Source organism: Musca vetustissima, unplaced genomic scaffold (genome assembly GCF_032173495.1).
Source record: "Musca vetustissima isolate MV318-11 ecotype Yass unplaced genomic scaffold, APGP_CSIRO_Mvet_v1 utg3750, whole genome shotgun sequence".
In the NCBI taxonomy this organism is placed as follows: domain Eukaryota; kingdom Metazoa; phylum Arthropoda; class Insecta; order Diptera; family Muscidae; genus Musca; species Musca vetustissima.
Genome location: NW_026874986.1, coordinates 22702 through 46005, shown reverse-complemented (window position 1 = coordinate 46005; position 23304 = coordinate 22702). Strand labels below are relative to the sequence as shown.

The 23304-nt window shown below is 34.3% G+C and overlaps 7 protein-coding genes across 7 annotated transcripts; 3 read left to right on the top strand and 4 right to left on the bottom strand.

The window, feature by feature from the left end:
* Positions 1–1240: 1240 nt before the first annotated feature.
* Positions 1241–3735, bottom strand: LOC133337509 (copper transport protein ATOX1). The gene is made up of 3 exons (XM_061545729.1): positions 3629–3735; positions 3448–3523; positions 1241–1441 (listed from the first exon to the last, which is right to left on the bottom strand). The coding sequence occupies exons 1-3, from the start codon at positions 3632–3634 to the stop codon at positions 1308–1310; spliced, it is 216 nt and encodes a 71-aa protein (XP_061401713.1). The 5' UTR covers positions 3635–3735; the 3' UTR covers positions 1241–1307.
* Positions 3736–6421: 2686 nt separating this feature from the next.
* On the top strand, positions 6422–7536 carry LOC133337504 (galactose mutarotase-like). The gene has a single exon (XM_061545725.1). It carries the CDS (start codon positions 6427–6429, stop codon positions 7516–7518), a length of 1092 nt encoding a protein of 363 aa, XP_061401709.1. The 5' UTR covers positions 6422–6426; the 3' UTR covers positions 7519–7536.
* Positions 7537–8288: 752 nt separating this feature from the next.
* LOC133337508 (ORM1-like protein) lies at positions 8289–8903 on the bottom strand. The gene is made up of 3 exons (XM_061545728.1): positions 8721–8903; positions 8505–8656; positions 8289–8424 (listed from the first exon to the last, which is right to left on the bottom strand). Exons 1-3 carry the CDS (start codon positions 8895–8897, stop codon positions 8289–8291), a joined length of 465 nt encoding a protein of 154 aa, XP_061401712.1. The 5' UTR covers positions 8898–8903.
* Positions 8904–11584: 2681 nt separating this feature from the next.
* LOC133337505 (presenilin homolog) lies at positions 11585–14569 on the top strand. Its single transcript, XM_061545726.1, has 8 exons — positions 11585–11806; positions 11862–12112; positions 12216–12425; positions 12484–12704; positions 13480–13578; positions 13645–13836; positions 14056–14235; positions 14301–14569. The coding sequence occupies exons 1-8, from the start codon at positions 11657–11659 to the stop codon at positions 14567–14569; spliced, it is 1572 nt and encodes a 523-aa protein (XP_061401710.1). The 5' UTR covers positions 11585–11656.
* A 302-nt stretch (positions 14570–14871) lies between these two features.
* On the bottom strand, positions 14872–15854 carry LOC133337513 (large ribosomal subunit protein uL15m). The gene is made up of 2 exons (XM_061545732.1): positions 15737–15854; positions 14872–15642 (listed from the first exon to the last, which is right to left on the bottom strand). Exons 1-2 carry the CDS (start codon positions 15839–15841, stop codon positions 14872–14874), a joined length of 876 nt encoding a protein of 291 aa, XP_061401716.1. The 5' UTR covers positions 15842–15854.
* A 3375-nt stretch (positions 15855–19229) lies between these two features.
* LOC133337512 (general transcriptional corepressor trfA) lies at positions 19230–20515 on the top strand. The gene is made up of 4 exons (XM_061545731.1): positions 19230–19233; positions 19303–19813; positions 19869–20247; positions 20312–20515. The coding sequence occupies exons 1-4, from the start codon at positions 19230–19232 to the stop codon at positions 20513–20515; spliced, it is 1098 nt and encodes a 365-aa protein (XP_061401715.1).
* Positions 20516–21053: 538 nt separating this feature from the next.
* LOC133337502 (4-hydroxyphenylpyruvate dioxygenase-like) lies at positions 21054–22537 on the bottom strand. The gene is made up of 3 exons (XM_061545722.1): positions 22121–22537; positions 21387–22040; positions 21054–21150 (listed from the first exon to the last, which is right to left on the bottom strand). Exons 1-3 carry the CDS (start codon positions 22415–22417, stop codon positions 21076–21078), a joined length of 1026 nt encoding a protein of 341 aa, XP_061401706.1. The 5' UTR covers positions 22418–22537; the 3' UTR covers positions 21054–21075.
* Positions 22538–23304: the final 767 nt, after the last annotated feature.

Below are 23304 nucleotides of genomic sequence, written 5' to 3'. Positions count from 1 at the left end.
CGAAAACTTTTCAAAAATCGAAAAATTGAGGATTTATGTTACATGTTGGGGGCTATACCTTAAGGTGGACCAATATACATTCTTGTTATGATATCTGCCCTATGCTAAACCAAAATATTAAATTACAGCCAATTTGATTGGAAATGTGACCAAAATTCTAAAAATACCAAAAATAGGAAGATATTTTTACATTAAGGTGGACCGAGATGGATACAATTTTTGGTTGGGGAAATTTTCTATCCAATGAGAACTCAAAATGAAATACATTTCTATTCATTTTTTCCATTAGTTAAATGATATGGCATGTTACCCTGTTTATGATCTGGATCCCCTAAGAGAATTGCAAGAGGACATGGCAAAAATATTACAAACCTTGAAAAACTTAGAACAGCGAGTCCAACATTTGGAACAATGTCTATTGGGGAAATGAGAAAAAAATACCCTGAAAAGCTATTAAATAAAAAAACAATATTTTTTCTTTAAGTTGAATTAAATTCACAAAAATTTGTATTTGATACTAATTTGACAAAGAATTGAATAAAATTTGAATATTTTATATTTTGAGAGCATTTTTTTTTTTTTTTTTTTTTTTTTTTGGAAAGCATCATTTTTGTTTCCGTTTTTAATAATTACTTGGTATTATTTTTTTTTTTAATTTTTGTAACATTGAAGAATTTGTTTAGTAAATATATATATTTAATATTTGTTTATGTGTATATATACTATAGATGTATATAGATTTTGTTTTTTTTTTTTATTAAATTGTATAATTTATTGATATTTAAATATAATAATTTTTATGTATATATATTCATAAGATTTAAGACCATACAAATTTTGGCATGAAAATTTGAAAATTGTTTTGTTTACTAAATATTATTTTTTTTTCTACTGTTTTGGAAAGGCAAGAAAAAATTAAACACTACCTGAAACGAATGTTGATAATTATATTTTGTATTAATTAATTTTCAATTTAATTGCAATAAATTTGTATGTAACACGAATGTGATGTTTTAATATTTTTTCTTCGTTAATTGGCATGAAAAATGCATTTGTATTCCCGAGGTGTATTGTTTTTTGTTCTTCATAAACCGTTTCTAAGACATGGTAAATTAAAAAACAAAATAAAAACTATAGATAAATAAAGTAAATTGCTTGTATTGTTGTTGTTGTTCCACATTCCAGCTGCAGCTTGTTTCGTTACTTTTCGCATTGTTGTTGTTGTCGTCTTCATTTGCAATTCTTCTTCTTCTTCACACCTCTAATTTTAATTTAGCTATACGTCGAAAACGACAAAACATTTCGTTTCATTCTTTCACCCCCACATATTGGGCCGGCTTGCCGGTCTTCTTGATAACTTCCAAAAGTTCCTCACCGGACATATTGGATGTAACGAGAACCGTTTTATCATCCAAATCAATGCTAACTTTTTCCACTTTGTCTGGCAAAAAAAAAAAAAAATAAGAACATATGATTACCGATTTATGATAAGATAAGGTAGCTGCTAGGTAGGTTGTAGTGAAAAAAATTCTGATAATACAAAAAAGTAGAGTAAGTTAGTATTATGCCTGATAAGAAATTGTGTAAAAATAGGAATAAAAACGCGTTCGTTCAATGACCGCTTGACAACATTTTAAAAGAAGTAAAAAATAGGTGTTAAGTTCGAACAGGCCGAACTGGGGCTATAACAAAAGCTGGGCCAATATTCATTATTTTTGGTAGGAAGCTTATCAACCTAATCAGAACCCATAATATCAAACTACAGCCAAGTTCGGTTTGAAAACGAGTCACCGATTCTTAAAAATCCGAATTTTGAGGTTACACTTACAAAGGGGGCTATATTCAAATATGGACAGATGTAGATGATTTTTGGCAAGAAGATTTTCTTTCTAATGAGAACCCATAACATCAAATTACAGCCGATTCGGTTCGAAAATGTGTCCGAAATCTGGAATTTTGGTCTGACGTTATATGGGGGCTACACCTAAAGGTGGACCCATATTGATTATTTTTTGTAAGGAGATTTTCTATCCTAGGAGAACCCATAATATCAAATTGCAGCCGATTCGCTTCGAAAATGTCGCCGAAATCCGGTATTTTGGGCTGACGTTATATGGGGGCTACCTCTAAATGTGGATCAATATTGATTATTTTTCATAACGAGATTTTCTACCCTAGAATATTAAATTAAAGCTGATTCGTTTCGAAAATGTTTTAGTAATCCGATCTGGCGTTATATGGGGGCTACATCTAAAGGTGGACCCATATTGATTATTTTTCGTAAGGAGATATACAGCTCAAATAGAATCCAAAATATGAAATCTCAGCCAGTTCGGTTGAAAAAGATGGCCAAAATCCTTTAAAAAACAAATTCTAAGGTTATATTCTAATGGGGGCCCATATTTAAAAGTAAATCGATGTAGATGATTTTTGATATGGTGGTTTTCTACGTAGTGAGAACCCTAAATATCAAATTACAGACGATTCTGTTGGAAATTTTGTCCAAAATTTCGAGCTGAGGTTATGGAGGCTGGCTATAATTAAAGGTGGACCAATATGGATTACTTATGGTAAGGTGATTTTCTACTCTGAGAACCCAGAATATCAAATTGCAGCTAATTCGCTTCGAAAATGTGTCCCAAAATCCTAAAAAAATCGAAAATTTGGGAGTACCCTTATAAGAGGAATTAACCTAAAGTTGCACCGATAAACATAACTTTTTGTAAGGAGTTTATCTACTCTAGAAGCTTCCAAAACATAAAATGACAGCCGACTCGGTTATCTACACTACAAGCCTCCAAAATATAAAATGAGCCGACTCGGTTGAAAAACTTGTCCAAAATCCGAAAGTTTGTGCGTAGGCTATATGGGGGCTATATCGAAAATTGGACCCATATTTATTATTTTTCGTAGGGAGATTTTCTACATAATTTCTACAAAAATATCATTATCCATTAGAATCCAAATTTCAACAAATTCGTTTAAAAACCTATTCAAAATCCATAAAAATGCCCAAAATTACGTTTTCCACTAATAAGGGCTATATTTAAAGTTGGGTCTATTTTGATTATTTTGGGTAGGACGACTTTCCAACAACATGGAAATGTATTACACATAATTTAGTTCAAAAATGGTCGAAAAACTGAAATCTGTTGGGGTACCATTATGTGGGGTATATAGATTTTTCGCATTTTAGGGTACCATACATTGCACTAGACATTCATTGGTGCTATTTTTTCTTATAAAAAAGTTTATAAAATCAGTGAAATTTCCTTTTTATCTCCCATTCATTTCCAAAAGAAACCCCAGAAACACTTTCATTTTCCAATATTATGACGTATTTTGTTTGGGTCCTCTCGCAACAAGCACACCTAACCTTTAATGCATCACTTATTATATACCTACATTACAAATTGTTTGCATATATATACACATATATATACTTACCACCCAATTTGCCCAATACCCTTTCCACAGCACCCGAACAACCGGAGCAGGTCATTTCAACTTTAAATTCATGGACCTAGACCAAAAAAAAAAAAGAGAAATAATTATGAAAAGATATATAGATATGTATGTAATATCCATTATTTGTTTATCAATCCAAAGAAAAGAAACCCCAACCTACCGTCATTTTGCTGGTAGCTGCTCTTGTACTAGTCGTCGACGACTCAGCGTTAGCAAAAAATTGCGGTAAATTCAACACTTTGAACGATTTTTTTGTTTACTGGTGGCCAGATAAAACAAAACGGCTTTTGTTTTTTGTTGTTGTATATGTGGGTTTATATTGTGTTGTTGTTGCTTATTATTTTTTCTTGCTTTGACGTAAACTTTTGTAATCACAATTAAAACTTGTTACTTTTCTTCTGGTACTTTTCGTTTTTTTTCTTTTTCTTTTGTGTTTTATTTTTTAATTAACAAACAGAGATGGGAAAAATCTATACAAATAGGTACGACTTTTGGCATGTCATTATCAATCAAATAGGGAGTTATAGGTCGTTAAGTGACTTATGGGATTAAAATGATTGAAAAGTGACATCAATTCATTTAAATGAAGAAGAAAGTTCTATTTTGGATGTAAAACGTGAAAAATCTCCAAATTAGGAGAGTTCCGTTTTTTGGAAGACGTGTCCAAAATCGGAAATCATTAAAAATAAAAACTATGCCATCTAAATCTACTTGATTTGTAAAATGAGGAATTTATCCTAAAAATTACCCTTCTACGATACCCATTCGATCTCAAATTCCCATATTTCATAACGTATTAAACTTGGCGTATGCACTATGAAATTGACATTTCAAATTGAGTGGATTTTGTAGTCTACAATTTATTGCCAATGTGACCAGTTCTATCAAATCAAATGAAAACCATTTTTTACGGCATTTTTCCGCATTGTACCAAAATTGTCATGGTATTCCCTACCCGATTGCAAGAAGAAATAATAACCCTTCTTTATTTTTTGCGTTTTTAATAAGGTGCTGAAAATTGTCAAACACAACAACCTGTTACGTATACTTATCGTTGGCAATCGTTGGTGAGATCACAAGCCACGTGTCGTCGAGATCAAGCGTCGTGGGGCGAGACGTGAATTTGCATTCGAAAGGCAGGTTCACCTCATCAAGGGCAAGATGAGATTCGTAAGGAAGTTCGAAAGAATTTATCCGCACGATCTCCATCGTGAGCTACAGATGGTGGGATCTCCATTCCGAATCTAATTTCTTGATTAAAAATTTCCAAGGAGACCTCTGAATCGAGTGAAGTAGTGGAATCGGCGACGCCCACTGTCTCTGACAAGGGTGCGAAACCTAACCCGAGTCAAAAGGCAAAGGAAAAGGCTACTGAAAACATCCAGACACAAACTGTCATCCATAAAGATGATCAACGTGTGCAGGGCTCTGTCTCAAAGCCCGATTTTACGCCTAGCAACAAAGGCGAAGCGGTTGGTGCTAAAGTTTTGAGTAGATTCACCAGTGGTCGGAATGGGAAGAAGAGCAAGAAGCCATTGTCTCCTGGGAGAGGAAATGCCGCACTGATTCAGCCCTTAATCATGATTCGATTTTATATGTAAATTCGCTTTAAAAGCGCCATAACTTAATCCTATGCTTTTTCATCACGCCTTTTATGACAATTAAAATATTCGGTTTTTATGAAAGTATTTTTTTTTTAATTTTAATAATTAAATTTTTTTATATACTTTTAAATACAGTATTTTGAATCGAATTTTGTTTAAAAATTTGTTTTATAAACAAAAATCATATGATTTTGCATTTAAACTGATTGGCCTTCACTCTATAAAACCCCTTCAATGTAAATGTAGCATAATAATCATATAGAGATAGGGATCTATAGGTTGATTTATGAACCAACGATATAACGAATGGAAAGTGTCATTATCGATATTGTTGCTATGTATTTAGCGATTACACTTAAAACAGCTGCCGTTAATAAAAATAGTATTTAATTAAAAATATTAAAAATAAAAACCTATACATTAAATAAAATAATTAATAAAAATAATAAAAAATGACTTTATTATTAGTTTAGTTGTTCTTTTATCTTTAAATTAGTTCATCGAAGTTTAAAAGATTTGAATAGAAAATCATTTGTAATTTATCATTTTTAATATTTATTAGTATATTTTAATTAAATTTCTTTGTGATTTTCTTATCTTTTTTAAGTTAAGGGCTCCGGTACACTATCTATTTTTTTATCAAACAAACACTCAATTTAATTAAATTTCAATTTTATTGTTTTAGTTTTCAAAACATGCTATGCATAATTTCATTTGACCACACCTGATAGTTTGCACATTGTTGTGGTCATCTTTATTCGGATGATATATATATATATATATATAAAGAAATTGATATATATATATACATATACATATCATATAAACAAATGCTTGTAATGAAACTTTATTACACAAACTGATAAGGCACTGCTAGATAATTGAAATGCACTTACATTGAAGAGTACATCCATCCCGCGGGGGGCGAGGATAAGGAATTTAAAGTAAATTGCAATTGAGAAACAAATACCACAACAGATTAAAGAAAGAACGAACAGCAAATGCAATATAAATATCGTTGATTGTTTTAATTATAAGCTAGTAGCCAGCTGAGAAAGTCGGAAAAGTGTAGCACGAAACGCTTAAAGAAAATAGGTAATAACAAAATAAAATTGTTTTATGCAATAAGAATAAAATAATTTTGTATTTTTTTTTTGGATATTAAATTTAAATAAATATATATTTTTTTAATTATTATTTTTTTAATTTTATTTCTTTAGCTTCCTTAATATTTAAACAAATCGTTTTTAATTCCTTTGGTAAATTTAATTTCTTGAGAAGAGTAAGTTTCCAGAACTCCTCTTTTTTATTAAATCTATTTAATAATAATAATTTGTTTCCGCAGATTTCCACTATGGTCACGGTTAAAATTGAAGATTTTGGTTCAATGACCGATCCAATGTCAAAACAACCGAAAACGGTCAAGGTCATTACCCTAGAGAATGCCCATCAAATGCGGGTCCAAGTTCTAACATTGGGTGTTAACATTGCCAGTGTTCGTCTACCCGATAAGACGGGGAAATCCGATGAATTGTCATTGAGTTTTGATAATTTACAAGGTTATTTGGATACCCAGCCGGCATATATTGGTGCCACCATGGGTCGGGTGGCCAATCGTGTGGCAAATGGCCGTTTCAAATTAAATGGCCAGGAAATTCAAGTTACCAAAAATTTCAAAGATAAATATCAGCTACATGGCGGATTCATTGGCTTCGATAGTGTCATTTGGGATGTGGTTGAGACACTGGCAAATGGTGTGGTACTGAAGCATGTCTCTCCAGATGGCCATGAGGGTTATCCGGGTGAGGTGACATGCACCATAACCTGCACTCTCAATGACAACAATGAATATCGCATGCAGGTGGAGGCAACCACCAACAAAACAACCTGTGTCAATGTCACCAATCATGCTTATTTCAATCTAGCTGGCCATAACTCAGGCAAAGAGGGTCTCGGTCAGCATCTTGTACAAATAAATGCCGATGAAATTGTTGACACCGATCTGGAACAAATACCAACGGGAAAATTTGTCAAAGTTGAAAATACCCTTTACGATTTGAGACAGCCAACGAAAATGTCCGATCGTCTACCACAATTTGCTCAATTACCCATTAAGGGTTATGACAATTGCTATTGTGTCAAGCTAGATGGTGATAAGGTTACACGTATTGCCCGCGTTGAACATCCAGAAAGTGGTCGTTGGTTGGAAATGTATACCAATCAACCGGGAGTACAATTTTATACATCAAATAATCTGCCCGATGTTGAGAATGGTGCCCCGGCAATGGTGGGTAAAGGCGGAGCAAAATACTTTAAACATGGTGCATTTTGTTTGGAAACCCAAAAATATCCCGACTCCATGAATCATGAGAATTTTCCAAGCATCTTTTTGAATCCGGGGGAGAAATACTATCATGATGTGGTCTATAAATTTGGTAATCAGTAAAGAAAATAGGCAAATTGATAAAACAAATAGTGGAATGGAATCTCAATTGAAAGAATATATAGAAAATATATGTATATGTATGTATAAAAAATAAAATAAATATATAGAAATATAAAAATTTAAAAAAAAAATGTTTAATTTATAAATGAAATAAGTAAGCAGTTTAGAAACAAGGCAATTTTTTTTCAATAAAAATAAAACACAATATTTTTCACTTTTTTGTAATCCTCTATATTTTACCATATATATATGTGTGTGTATGTATATATATTTACATTTTATAACTTTGAGTTATTAAATAAATATAACTATGAATATTTAAACATTGAGAGGGGAAGAAGAAGGATCTTCAAATGGAAATTGAAATATAAAATTTAAAATTTACGTTTCTATGTCCATTTTATTATCGTCATGATTATTATCAGCTGCTAATAAAAATCCACCTACGGTTAGCAAAAATTATTTGTTAAGATAAACCTAAACAAAGAATTATAAAAAAAATCGTGGTGAGGAGATAATAAAAGAAAGCAAACAAAATAATTAAATAATGAATTAATTTTTTTTTTCAAGCTGGTAGCTTGTAACAACAATCGTGATAATTGAATTGGGATATATAATATGTTTTTTTTTATTACAAATACAGTTTCAAACTAGTAGATTCATTATTTTTAATAAGGTTGCTAATTTTTTTTGCAAAATTTTTAACCAGTGACACAAATCTCAAAAAATTATTTCTAAAAACTATATCATTAATTTATATATGTGAATTTTTAATATTTATTAATATTGAATAAACGCACACCATGGAATTGTGGTAGTTTGGGCAATGTCACAATGACCAATGAAATAAAATTGGCAATAAAATGATCGGTATCATTGCGGGTATACAAACAGGTTAAAAGGAATCTGGAACACACAAAAATAAAATTTTTATTGAAAAATTAATTTTCATTTTTGGAAAAAATTGAATTGAAAAACAAACTTACAATAAAATTGGCATAGCTGTTAGGAATTTCCGGGTTGTGGTAAACTGTTCACCATCATCGATTTGTTCCCAATGGGTTAAACGGCCGCGTGAATCATTTTCAATGGAGAACCATGGGGCGCCCTTGATAATGTGCAAGAAATATAAATGGGCCTAAAAACAAAAAACAAATATGAAATTTTAAAATTAAAAAATAAAAAATATTTCTTCTCCTTACCGCATTGTGCAATAAATTGGTTATGGTCCATGCCAATGGTATGGATATAAACGGTATAGAAAGTAGAATTAAATGAGCCGATAGAACCCCTAATATATAGGCCAACCACATGCCTCGTGCCCCCAGCCATGAGGCATTGGGATTTGGTTCACCATGACCACCAGCAATAACAGTCATTTTTTGTTGTTGTTCAATTGCCTTCTTGACCAAGAGTTAAATTAAAATAAATATTTTTTTGAAAAAAATATCTATAGCTTGAATTTTTAGGTGAATTGAGGATTTTTTTTCTTCTTCTTTGTGGTAGGTATTTTTATTACTTATGCAAATGCATCGAGTAGATGCTTAAAAATCATTGTCTGCTTGCAGCTTAACAAAAGCTGTTAAACAAATTTGAAGCTGAAAGGAAAAAAAACAAATGGTATAAATCAAAAATTATTAAAAAAAGTATATGCTTCTCTAATAATTAACAGCCTGTTTTTGTAAAATTCCAAACGAACGAATTCGAGTGACTTACGACCAAACTCCTTGGCTTTGAAAAATATGTCATTTATTTTTGTTTCGAATCAGAAAACATTTATAAACATAAATAAAGGTTTGGTCGTAAGTCACTCGAATTCGTTCGTTTGGAATTTTACAAAAACAGGCTGTAAAAAAACCGATTTCACGAAACTTAACACATATCATTCTAGACCTACTTCATTACGCTGTGCCAAATTTCGGGCAAATCGAAAGATATATAGGGACTTTGGTGCACCATTTACATTAAATCGGACGTAAAATATATATGGGAGCTAAATCTAAATCTGAACCAATTTTCAGGAAACTTAACACACATCATTCTAGACTTAATTCATTACGCCTCATACATTGCTAGATCTGTGGATTGAGATCCTCATCTAGCTAGTTCGTCTACTTTTTCATTACCCAAGATGTCACGGTGTCCTGGTACCCAACACAGCCGATAGCTGTAAGTAAGGGGACGGCCTCAGATTTGATATAACAGGATTTGATGGATTTAAGAGCCGCTTAACTATCCAAGAATATAGTCACCGGTTCAACGACCTTTGCATCCAGACTTTTTATCAATTCCGCTGCCTTCGAAATCCAATCCAGCTTGTAGGTTAACTTAAGTCCTGGACTTTCACAGCAGACGCCCGCCCTGTACCTTATTCCGTCTTGGATCCATCTGTTTAGAAGGCCACACCTTTCAGAAGAGGTTTACTTCGGGTCCAGTCTCTACTAGGAATAACGATGTAGAAATCTTAGGACAGGTAATATATAGTCGCTTAGTTTTACGCCAATGTCATAACTGGCGCGTTATACGACCATGCCCAAAGGTACAACTTCGCCAGAGGTTTTGTTCAGGCAGCCTTAGGGCGCTACGTTCCAGAGGCCTCTGGCCCTCAAATTCAGCATTGCGTTCAGAGCTGCTTGTGGCTTACTCCTCCTGGCTCCTGTAACTAAAATCGAGGCGGCTCTTTGTACCTTATCTAATTTACGGGATGTCGATTTGTGGCGCAGACAGTTCCACCACACAAGAGAACCGACGTGTACTTTGCTCAAGTTCTTAACTTTGGACTTTTTTGAATTTTTTGAATTAAATTTGTTAACATCCCTATCACTTGGTGGCCATTTGATGGTAATATCCGTGATAACTCATTATTCCTTACAAATTCTTAAGCGATCCTGATTTTCTCCATTGTATTTTCATAATTTCATCAGGGAGGTCTGCCAAACATCATTGAACCTTTTGGATTTTGGACTGGTTGAGTTAGTTGGGAAATTCTTAACGAAATGCCGATTAAAAATAACATTAAAACAATAAAATGCAAATTTTTCTATTGCATACCATGATAAATCATGATTTATCCAATTCAATCCTTTTTTCATGTTATTAATTCCATAATTACATCTTCTACGCTTTTGAAATGACAAAAAAGTAGTTCCCTTTTTCCTTTGTTGTTATTATTATTGTTTTTCTTACATTACTCTTTCTCCGGTGACAGTTCCGAAAGAGAAATTCACAGAATGTTCTTCAGCGATAGAATATTTTATTATTCTTCTTTTTTCACTTTTAATAATGCTATCACTTTTCTATAACGAAAAAAATTGACTTTGCCTACGTGTTGTTGTTTTAAAGATAGAAGAAAATCAACAAATATTACAGGTGAAATAATAATAATAAATAAATAAAAACACAGACCTACCGTCACGAATACAAAAATACGACTGACACACAGTGATGTAAAATAACGTAACAAAGAGAGGGCACCTTTTATGACAACGCATGCCAAAGTGGCAAAACAACACAGAGAGAGGCAACATGAAGTTGCTGGTCATTAGCCGGGTTTAAATGAGATAAAAAGGAAAAATAAGATTAATATTTAATAAATAATACAAAAATAATTAATATTTATTATTTCTTTCTTTGTGTTTTTCCTCATTTCCCTCTAAAAGCAACGGCTTTGTCTGCCACATTACATTTCCGTTAACATGCATGCATTACTTTGATGCTTCTACTCTCTCTCTCTCTGTCATTGTAATTGTAATTGTCATAAAGAGCGGCACTGCTGGCTGATTCACACAAACAATAGAGAATTGTTATTTATCAATAAAAAGAAAATTGTGCATTACGCGTTAAAAACTAAAGAAAAAAGTAATTGTTTTAACAATAATTAATTATTATCTTTTATTTTCTAATTACCATTTACTAAAAACAACAAATTATATTAATTTTCTTAATAAAAAACAAAACAGCAAACAACTCCACTCTGGATGTGCCCTCTCAATCATAATTTTGTTTGATCTTGTTTTTTCTAACATTGCTTCATTAAATTTTCTTTGTGGATAAAAATTATTAAAAAAAATATAACAAAACGGATCCTACACAGAGTAGTGATAGTGTAGAGGTTGAGCCCGACGAAAGTACACCCCTTATGATGGATGGCCACGTCGGTGCCCCTCAAATAAGTTGCAATAATACCATAAGTGGTGGTGCCAGTCATGTGCGCCAGCAACGACGCAAGGTGGAACAATTAAATAATTATGGTACAACAGCGGATAGTAATAGAGATCAAACGGATGCGGTAAGTGGAGTTATATCTGAAAAATGTATTTTAATTAATTTTATTTTTGGTACAGGCCATATTAGATGTTCCCGGTGTGGAAATAAGAAGTCGTGGCGGCCATCGTAATGCTGGCGATGAAAACCCCAATGATGGTATACCCGGACCATCGGGTTCGCATCCACCAACTGTGGAAGAAGAGGAACAGGGTTTAAAATATGGAGCCCAACATGTCATTAAGATATTTGCTCCCGTTTCATTGTGCATGCTTGTGGTAGTGGCCACAATAAATTCCATTACATTTTACACCTACACGGATACATATTTGTAAGTTGGTCCCATGGCTAGCCAAGCCTTTCAGATCCCACCTAAACGATTTTGAGGGATAGTCTTTTATTAAAAACATAATCCATCCTATTTTTCTTTCTAGATTATATACTCCATTTCATGAACAATCCGAGGACAAGGGTACAAAACTATGGAATGCCTTGGCCAATTCACTGATATTGCTCTCTGTGGTTGTGGTAATGACCATTGTCTTAATTGTGCTCTATAAGAAACGTTGTTATCGAATTATCCATGGCTGGTTGATATTGTCCTCATTTATGCTATTGTTTATCTTTAGCTATTTGTATTTGGAGTAAGTGAATCCCTTTAAATTTATTTAAGAATGAAATTAAATTTTTAATTAATTATAGGGAACTACTACGAGCCTACAATGTGGCCATGGATTATCCAACGACTCTATTGATTTTATGGAATTTTGGTGTAATGGGCATGATTGCCATACACTGGCAGAGCCCCCTGAAACTTCAGCAGGCATATTTAATTTTTGTATCTGCTTTGATGGCTTTGGTATTTATTAAATATTTACCCGAATGGACAGCATGGGCGGTATTGGCGGCCATTTCAATATGGGGTAAGAATGAAATGCAAAGCAATTCACCACAGTTTTGTATGTGAAGTGCAGAAAGAATCTAGATAAACGTATAGCTACTTTTGAGGTTATGTTTGGAATCAGATCAGATTTTTCATATTTTTAAGTGGCATTTATTATCCAATTGTCCTAAAATTTGACAAGGCTTATTCATTTGACCCAATTACGAATTGAAATTGGTGAGAATATGCACAGATTTAGATATAGCTCCCATTCAAAACTTCTTCCGATTTTAGATAATTGTGGCAACAAAGGCCTATCGTTGGTTCGATTGTTATGAAATTTTGTATAGTATAAAGAAATGAAGGATGTGGATACAATTTGATCTAAATCGGTTCAAATTTAGATATAGCCCCCATATAAAATTTCTTCCGATTTCAAGAAAATAGTACACCAGAAACCTATCGCTTGTCCGATTGACACGAAATTTTGTATAGCATAATGAATTGAGATCAGAATATCGGGTGCTAAGTTTGATTTAAATCGGTCAAAATTTAGATATTGCTACCATGTAAAATTACGTTCGATTTTAAGAATTCTTGGGAAATGAAGTTTTAAACACCCTCCTTCTCTCCGAATGATACATAATTTTGCATAGTCTATCGATTTGATTCTCAAAAAACATCTGCCATGTTTGGTTGAGATCGGTTCAGATTTAATTATAGCTCCCCAATGAGGTGTAGGGGTCCCATCCGACTTTTTTCCTTTTTTTACTGATTTCGATTCTTGATTTGAAAATCTTCTTCTTTTTTTCCAGATTTAATTGCTGTGTTAACTCCAAAGGGCCCATTGCGTATTCTGGTCGAGACAGCCCAGGAAAGAAATGAACAAATTTTCCCGGCTTTAATTTATTCTTGTGAGTAAAACCCCTATTTATTTGCCATATATAAATAATATGTTTTTATTTTTTTTTTTTTTTTAGCTACAATTCTGTATACCTTCATGGGTACCACTGGAGGCCCGCAACGCAATAACTCCTCGGGTTCCAATTCACCCAACTCACCGCATACCTCTAATACCAGTTCAACATCTGTTTCAAGGCAAACAGGTAACACCGCAGCTGATCCAAATGCTGAAGGTATGCCTCTAGTGACATTTAAAATGCGCGGAAATGGTATTTATTGATTTTTTATAATTTTTTTTAATTTTCAATGTGAAAATGATTAGCTTTTGTTGTATGGTGGGGATCTATTTGGTAGATCGATGGTTAAGGGTTTAGAGGTAGTTGTGTCTTTTGTCCCAAAGTATTTATTTTTCCTGGTAGCGCGCATTCTAAAACCGTTTTTGTTGGCCATTTTTTTAATTCAAAATTTGTTTTTTCGGTTGAAAACAGAGGCAGCCGGTTTCACCGAGGAATGGTCCTCAAATCTGGATGAACGTGTTGCCAGACGCCAAATTGAGGTACAGGCCAGCACCTCGGATAGTGCCAATCGCTCAACAAATTATCGTACAGTTACCGCCCAGGAGGAAAGGCCACATTTGGGCAGTAATATGACAGAGGCCCAGGAGGAACGTAAGTGGAATTTATAAACCTATTTTTTTAATTTTTTAATTCATTTTTTTCTTTTCCTTTTGCAGGTGGCATAAAACTTGGCCTGGGAGATTTCATATTCTATTCGGTATTGGTGGGCAAGGCCTCATCCTATGGAGATTGGGCTACAACGATTGCCTGTTTTGTGGCCATATTGGTGGGCCTGTGCTTGACTCTGGTCCTCTTGGCTATATGGCGTAAGGCCCTACCGGCCTTACCCATTTCCATATTTTTTGGTTTATTCTTTTGCCTCATAACAAGCGTGATAGTCAAACCGTTTATGGAGGAGCTTTCCGATCAGCAGGTTTTCATATGAAAATGCCTTCGAAGGAATGCACACATACACACAAAAGACAAACTTAAACATGATATTTTTTTTAGTATTTTAAGTGGCAAAATAATTAATATTTTTTTTACATCTCATATATAAACTAAGTATCCCATGTACTGACTAATTTCCAACAAAAATTTGTATAACCCTATATATATGAAAAGTGAAATTGAAACTACTTTTGTTTTTTAAGTATAATAACATCATTTCAACATAAATGTTTAACATTTAATTCCAAAAAATTAAAAAAAAACAAAATTTCTTTCTTTCTCTTTAAACTTAACTATTTACACACTCGATTTATAACCTTTCGATTTTATGATACATTGATCCTTCAGGTTAATCACCCAACCCGGTTCCAAACCATAAAACAATTGTCGTGGATCCTTGCTGCTAGTTAACATTTCATATTGTGGATCATCTTCGATTTTCGGCAATTCATAACCATATTTTTGCGCCAATACCAAACGTTGCTTGCTAATTTCTTCAGGATCTGCTAAATAACCACGATTTTCCGCCGATGTATAATATGAAATTGCATCCTGTGGTGGCAACATACGTTTCGGTATGGGCACCCCCTTTTCTAACCATTTTTTGGGATTTTTAAGGGCATGCAAACTTTTGGGATCGTAGTAGGCGGTGCGTATAACACCCCCATTACGTTCAATCGCCGCTATAACCGATTCCTTGGCATGTTGTACTTCAATATTTATTTTAGCCTTAAATTTGTCGGCACCCTCATCGGTCAATTGGAAACCAAATTCTTTGGTCGCCGGATCAATGCTAAGCAAACCGGTATTGCACAAAGTGCTCAAATCAATTGGCTGCGATACATCAATGCGATCGGTATCGATCATTACTTGCAGCTGGAGCAATGAAATTGGTGGATACTGGCGACGCAAATGATGTCCCTTGTAATAGGGTTCATAGGGGAAACGCATATAGAAGGGGGTATTGCCTGTTTCATAACCAAGACGCATGAAATTTTGTCGTTGACCCGAGCCTTTGTTGCCGGCACCATGTTTGTCACCACCATGCTGTGCACGGCCACGTTTGTCCTACAAGAAATCACAATTCCGATAATTAATAATTCAATTTTTATATATAAAAATAATAATAAAAATATAGAGGCTCACAATGTGCCCCACTTACATTTTGTTTTGATTGTGGATTTGGACGTATATTACCGATTTGTACGCGCGGCAGGGTGCGTAACATTTTCAAAGCCTTATCGGCCGTCTCACGAAATTGGGACATTTTCGTTTTTATTTATTTTCTAAAAATTATTAATTAATTTATTTTATAATTTACTAATTTTTAATTAAAATGTCCACTATTTCATTGAGGTAATAAGAACACACACAGCCAGACAACGGAGTGGAACAATTTTTTTCGCCGGCGACGCCGTTAGTAACCACACACTCCGTTTTGCACCGTTTAAGAGTAGGCTTTCTTAGGTCGACTTTTGGCTAATCGATTTAAACGTTGACTAATCGACTCAAGGAAAAAAGCTGTTACAGGGCTGGGCAATTAATGGATAATTTGAAAAAGAAAATGAAGATAGTTATGCAAATAAAGGGAGAAACACATACGAGGTTTCAGACTTGGTCTGTTAGTTAGAGTCCAACATAATTTTGGATGCCGTTTTCCTTTATTTTTTTTATAATAAAAGAACCAAAGTGACATGCCAATCATCACGCCTCTTATGTGTTTCCACCCAAGGGCCTATCTTTGGACTTGATCTAGGCTTAGTAAGGATAATAGATTGGGCAAAGTTTGGTTCAAATCGGATAGTCTGTACGCATAATATTATAGTACGTTTACATTTAACCGGATTTCGTTAACCCAGTGGGTTTCAATTGTCAATTCCTTTGCATATATTTCAAATAAATCCTCATAATGTAGGTTAACCCGGTAAAATTTTCTAATGTATAAGCCGTTTTATAAAATTAATTTTTAACACAATTTTGACCATGGGGTCTAAAACCAATATTTCGACGCCTCTTATGTGTTTCCCCCCAAGGGCCTATCTTTGGACTTGATCTAGGCTTAGTAAGGATAATAGATTGGGCAAAGTTTGGTTCAAATCGGATAGTCTGTACGCATAATATTATAGTACGTTTACATTTAACCGGATTTCGTTAACCCAGTGGGTTTCAATTGTCAATTCCTTTGCATATATTTCAAATAAATCCTCATAAAGTAGGTTAACCCGGTAAAATTTTCTAATGTATAAGCCGTTTTATAAAATTAATTTTTAACACAATTTTGACCATGGGGTCTAAAACCAATATTTCGATTAGGCACATTTTCACCGTATCAAAGTGTATTGATTGATCTACTCCTTCTGGTACCTCCCCCACAAATGGTTAAAAATTTCAATATTTGTAAATCCAATATCTGGGGAATGGATTCTAGGATATGAATCAAACTTTTCACAACCCATTATCTTTGGGAAGTCTAGATTTAGTTCGAAGATGGGACCCATTGGTTCACTCCATTTGGAACTTCTCCCACAAATGGTCAAAATTGTCAATATTTATAAGTGCAATATCTTTACCAACTCTAGATCATCTGGGAGGAACTCTCTCTCTCGTTTTTAGACTACTAAATCCACTCGATATCAGTTCACAAATCCAGTGGATTATATTTGACTTATACGCTATAGAATTGCCATTTGAGATCGAGTGGATTTCGTAAATCTAAACGTAGTCTTAGGTTATCGGACTGTTTCAGAATCTGCAGGAATGTACAAATTTTTAATTTATTTGTCGTTCTCTCCAATTTGTTCCCATAGGATCTGTTCCCGTACTGCAAGATTCAAATTAAATTTTCAATTTCAAATTTAACTATTTTTTTTAATATCATAATGAAAAATTGTTATTATGGTAAAAAGTAATAGATTCTTGCTGTCGGAAAAAGACCAATATATAGCATGTGGAACGTTTTTAAATTCGGTAGGCTCTTTTGGCTTAAGTACGGCGCGAAAAATTTCGCACACGAATTTATGGATTGCAATTAATAAATAAATAAATATATATTCAAAAATTGTATGTTCAACATGTTTTTTCTTTCATTCTATTCATTCTCTTCTGTTTACCCCTATTCATGACGTGTGGAACGTTTTTAAATTTTGTAGGCTAAAGTGTTTGGCTTAAGTACGGCTTGTAAAAGAAGTTTTGATTGATTTTGATTTACACCACACACAACAACTGTGATTGAAATTGTATTAATTATTGTATTAAACAAATAAGTACATGACCATTTTATAATAAAAATCCTTTCAAAATGGTTTGTTCGGCTTGTAAGAAAAGCACAGCGACGGATTGCTTCATTGATGCTTTGGAAGTTATTAAACAACATTATATGTGTATGTATAATTATGCGCGGCATATATAAACAAAAATAATGATTACAACAGCAATAATATGTAATTATAATTGTATATACTTTTCAGTTTATAAAACTGCCCTAAGTAGCCGCGATGCTGAACTACAAAGTTTCAAGGAACGCAATGAAAAACTGAATAAAGCCTTAGAGTTTTTGCAACAACAACAGCAACCACACAAAAAATATAAACATGATAAATCAGAACTTGAGGAACAACAAGGGAGTGGGAGATGCAATGCCAGTGACAACAGTCTTGCCTTAACCGATATCAGTCTAACCGATGATGATGGTGGCGGTGATTCGCTTAATAGTGTCTCCAATCTCAATATGGCATTGAATAGTGAACAATTATTTGAAACATCAGTAATTAGTCCAGCTAAGCCACCCGAACCAATGCAAACATCATCGGAAATAATAACCAGCCCCAGAGCTAAACTGGTGTCACGTCGTAATCGACAAAAAGAAAATATGAAAAATGAAAGGCAAATGAATGCTGCATCGGTTTTGGAAAAATCCAAATCAGAATTCCAGCCAAAATTGGAGCAACAATCAAATCAGGCCAATAAATCTTGGGCAATGGCATTCCTAAAGCCATCAGCAAGTATGGTGCCATCTGCCGCTAAGGTGGCAGATAGTAAAGTTGGTATTAATCGCAAACCGGATAAACGATTCAATTTGTCATTGAAGAAAACAAATCCCAGTAAGGTGCGACAAACTGTGCTGCCGTTTAATACCTCCAAGGATTCCAGTGTGATAGAGGTAAGAATGGATTTTTTTTTAAATCAAATAAAAATGTAGTATTTATAGATGTGCGGAAGGCAGTCTTTAGAGTCAAGCAGATTGCTAAGGGAGGGAAAAGGAATTTTTATAGACGAGACGAATAGTGTATTAAAAAGACGAGAGGGAGCTGAAATGAGCATTTAGAGACGAGCGAAAGGGAATCTTTAAAGACGAACTGAAGACACCCTTTATAGGCTTTTTAGGCGAGCTGAAGAGTGCATTTTTAGAAGTGTTGAAGGGACCTTTTTTAGGCGAGCAGAAGGGAAGCCTTTTAGGCGAATTGAAGAGAGTTTTTATAAATGATTAGGAGGGAATCTTTATAGACGAGCTGAAGGGAGCTGAAGGCGGGCAGAATTATTTCCCATAGCCAAATTTAATTTTCTTTTTATTTTATCCCCTCTTTTCAGTCAGATGTCTGTGATGATGTTATTGATGCCAGTCCGATTGCCACAAAATCATCTCGTGCCGGCAAGTCATGGGCTCATAGGTAATTTCCAAACAAAACACATTTTTCCAAGAATTTAAAACTAATCTCCAATTTTGCCAAGATTACAGAAGCCAACAAAATCAAAGTTCACACAACACATCCAGTCCGACACACAGCAACAACAGCAGCAAAAAACTCGATATAAAACTGGAGGACGAAGACAAAAACAACAACAAGAATTCGAAACCTAATGAAACACTTGATAGTATGCCAATTGAAAATATCATTTTCGATTTTTCTCCAAGTAAAAAAACTGAGGAACCAACCACTACATCCTCAACGGCTGCGTCATCCTCACAAAACAAATTGAAAGGAAAACAATTGGAATTCCATGACAATACCATTGATATAATGCCACCTCATAACGATGATGATCAAACAACAATGATGATAAGTGGCAAATCGGCTGATAGTTCCAGTGTGGTTATACTGACCCCAGCCACACAAGATATTATCTTTCTGGATGATACGAGTAATGAGTTTAGTGATATTAATACCATGGATCTGCTGGCAGATGTACAAAAACAAGAAACAGAATATTTGGAAAATCTCAAGAGATATGAAAGTAAAAGGTAATTTAATATTTAAAGTTGTATTGAAAATAAATTTTATTTTCTATTTTTGTAGCATTGAAAAACAGCTAAGACAGGAGGTCAAACAACAACCCCTAAAATCCAAAGAAGAGAAAAAACACAACTTCATCAAACCCGCTGCTTTGATAAAAAAGGAAAAAGAATCTCAAAATTTAATGGAAACTAAAATGAAAACTGTATTGGAAAATGATTTAAAGGCTTGCAGTTCTTCCTATTCTTCTTCGAAAAAACCAATATGCCAAAATCCCCTACTGGCTAATGACGATGATGAGGAGGAATACGAAGAAGAAGAGGAGGATGCCATGCCCAAACCCATTATTGTCAAACGGGAACCCTTGGAGAAAAATGTAATGCATAATAAAAAATTAAGCCTAAAGGAGAGATTTAATATAGACTGTGAAGAATGTGAAAAGGTAAGTTATTTTTTTCATATTTTAATTTTTAATGAAATGTTGTATTTGTTTTTGTTATTCCCAGCTTTTACGTCTTTTGCCAAATACATTAAGTGATCGTGAAATCGAAATGCATTTACAAAAATGTAAATTTCATAATCGTCAAGATTTTATGCGTCAAAATACCCCCGAAAATTTCTGGAATCCTTTTATTCTGTCATTCGATGAAAACGATCCCAGAAACGAAATATTAATCGATACACGTTTTAAGGATAAGAAGGGACACTGAGTCCGCACTATGATATGTGATAAGATACAGTAATTATTTGTGCATTTGTTTTCCAACGATTATATTATTAAATAAATTTTATATATAAAAGTATTTGTTGAATGTTCACATTGTTGTTATTTGGGAGGGTGAGTTTTCTTTGGACTGAAAGAACGATTAAAGGGAAGTGATTATGGGTTAGCCGAAGGCAGGCTTCATGACGAGCTGTCGGGAGTCTTTATAAACGAGCTTCTAATCGGTTCCGTTTTAGCTATAGCTTTCATATATAATTTCGATTGACATGACATTTTATACAGAGGGTTGAACTATGTCTAGAATAAAGTGTTGCAACTTTGGTTTTAATCGGTTCAGATTTAGCTATAGCGTTCATATATAATTTCGTCCCGGGGCTAAAACGGATTTGCTCTCCATTCTAATAAACCCTGGAAACCGTATTGTATTTAATTCAACATTGTTGTTGTAATGTAATTTATATTTTTGTTATTCAATATTTTTTTTTCTAAACTACAAATTAAAATTAAAAGAAAACACTACACATAAAATGGAGAAGAAGAAACAATTTACAAATTGCCACGTCTCTCCTGTTCAATTTCAATGGCGGTAAAGAGGGATTTGAAATTGCCGGCACCAAAACCCTGCAAATAAAGAAAAAACAGAATTAGTTAGAAGAACTTCGTCAGATTTTAAGATTAAAGTTCACTCCCGATTATTTTGGAACTCAATTATTTGAACTCTTGATTGTTTACGGACTTTTCCGATCTCTATGAATCTATAAATTGATTTTATTTTGATTTACTCCGGAGATTTTGAAATTATCAATTCTTTGAGTTTTAAATTATCGGGAGCAGACGTTAAATAAGAAGCCACTTACATTATGATTATGACGCTGGATAACCTCCAAGAACAACGTGGGACGATCTTGCATATTCTTGGTGAAGATTTGCAACAAATAACCATTTTCATCGTAATCGATGAGAATATTCAATTTCTTCAACACCTCCATATCTTCCTTGATCTTCGTACGGCTGTGTTTCAAATTTTCAGTTAAAATGTCATAATACGATGAGGGGATGGTCAAGAATTCCATGCCACGGGCACGCAAATTTTGTATAGCCGAAATAATATCACTGGTATTCAGGGCAATGTGTTGGACCCCAGCTCCACCATAATATTCAACATATTCTTGAATTTGAGATTTCTTTTTACCCTTGGCCGGTTCGTTAATGGGCATTTTCACTGTCTCCTCATAATTGGCCATGACAATGGAACGCAAGGCGGAATATTCAGTGTGGATTTGTGAATCATCTACCGACCAGAAACGATGGAATTGCAAGACACGTTCATACCAGGCGGCAACAGGTTCCATTTCCAAATCGGGTTGATTGCCGACAACGTGATCGATGAAATCCAATTTGGCTGGGGGTAACAGTTTCAGCAAAGGATCTTCGGCGGGAGCTTTAAAGCCGGGCAGGAAGACACCTTTATAGTTGCGGCGATCAACAAAGGTGTGGGTAGTGTCACCGTACTAAAAACACAACAAGAAAAACCCATAGATTTATAAAAAAGTCCTCCATTTTTTTTCTATGTCATCATCATCCAACTTACCGTCTTAATTGTGGCAAACTTCACTGTACCAAATTCATCTGATTCTTCCCACAGCTCACGCACCACCTCAGCTCCCCGCTCCTTGGCCAAATTGAAAATTGCCTCAATATCTTCAACTTCGAAAGCAACATCCTTAACACCATCACCATGACGCATCAAATGCAGACCATGTTCTTCATCATCCGTCTCATACGATGATACAAAAACAAAAACAATTTTATTTTGTTTCACCGCGTGTTTGGCATAACGACGACTGCCAGTTTCCAAACCCTGATAGCCGAGAGGAGTGAAACCCATACGGGTGGTATAATAGCTGGCGGCCTGTTTGGCATTACCCACATAGAAGGTTAAATGATCGAAGGATAGGAATTTACCAAATTCGGGTTTGGGTCCTTTGTCGGTGTAGGAAGTCTGTGAAAGAGGTAATTGAGGTTAAGTAAAAAAAAAATTGGAAAGTTAAACTATCTGTTGGGAGTGATATATTTTTTGGACTGAAGGAAGTTTTCATAAACAAAGGGGAGTCTTTAGTGATGACCTGAAGGAAGTCTTCATAGAAGATCACATGTGGGCATTTATAGACAAGCAGATAAATGTCTTTATAGACGAGCGAATTGGAATCTTTATAGACAGGAGGATGGGAGTCTTTATAAACGAAAGGAAGAGAAGCTTTATAGGCGATCGGAAAGGAGTCTTTATTAACGGACCGAAGGAAGGCTTTATATACGATGGAAGGGGAACTTTATAGACGACCCAAAAAGAGTCTTTATTGACGAGCGGATGGGAGTCTTTATAGATAAGCGGATGGGTGTATTTATAGACGAAAGGAAGATAGGCTTTATAGTCGATCGGAAAGGAGTCTTTATAGACGAGCCGAAAAAAGCCTTATAGACGAGCTGATGGGAATCCTTATAAACAAGCGGATGGAAGGTTTTATATACGATTGGAAGGGAGTCTTTATATACGAGCCGAGAATAGTCGTTGCAGACGATCGAAAAGTAGTCTTTATAGATGAGCTGAAGGGATTCAGATATCATGAGAGTGCTCAATCAAAATAAGCTACGTATATCGGATCGACATGAAATTTGACACAGGCTATTTTACTATAGCCTCCACATGTTATTTGTCCGATTTCACGAAGAGGCCTGCCAAAATAGGTTAGATTTGTCGGATCGACATGAAATTTG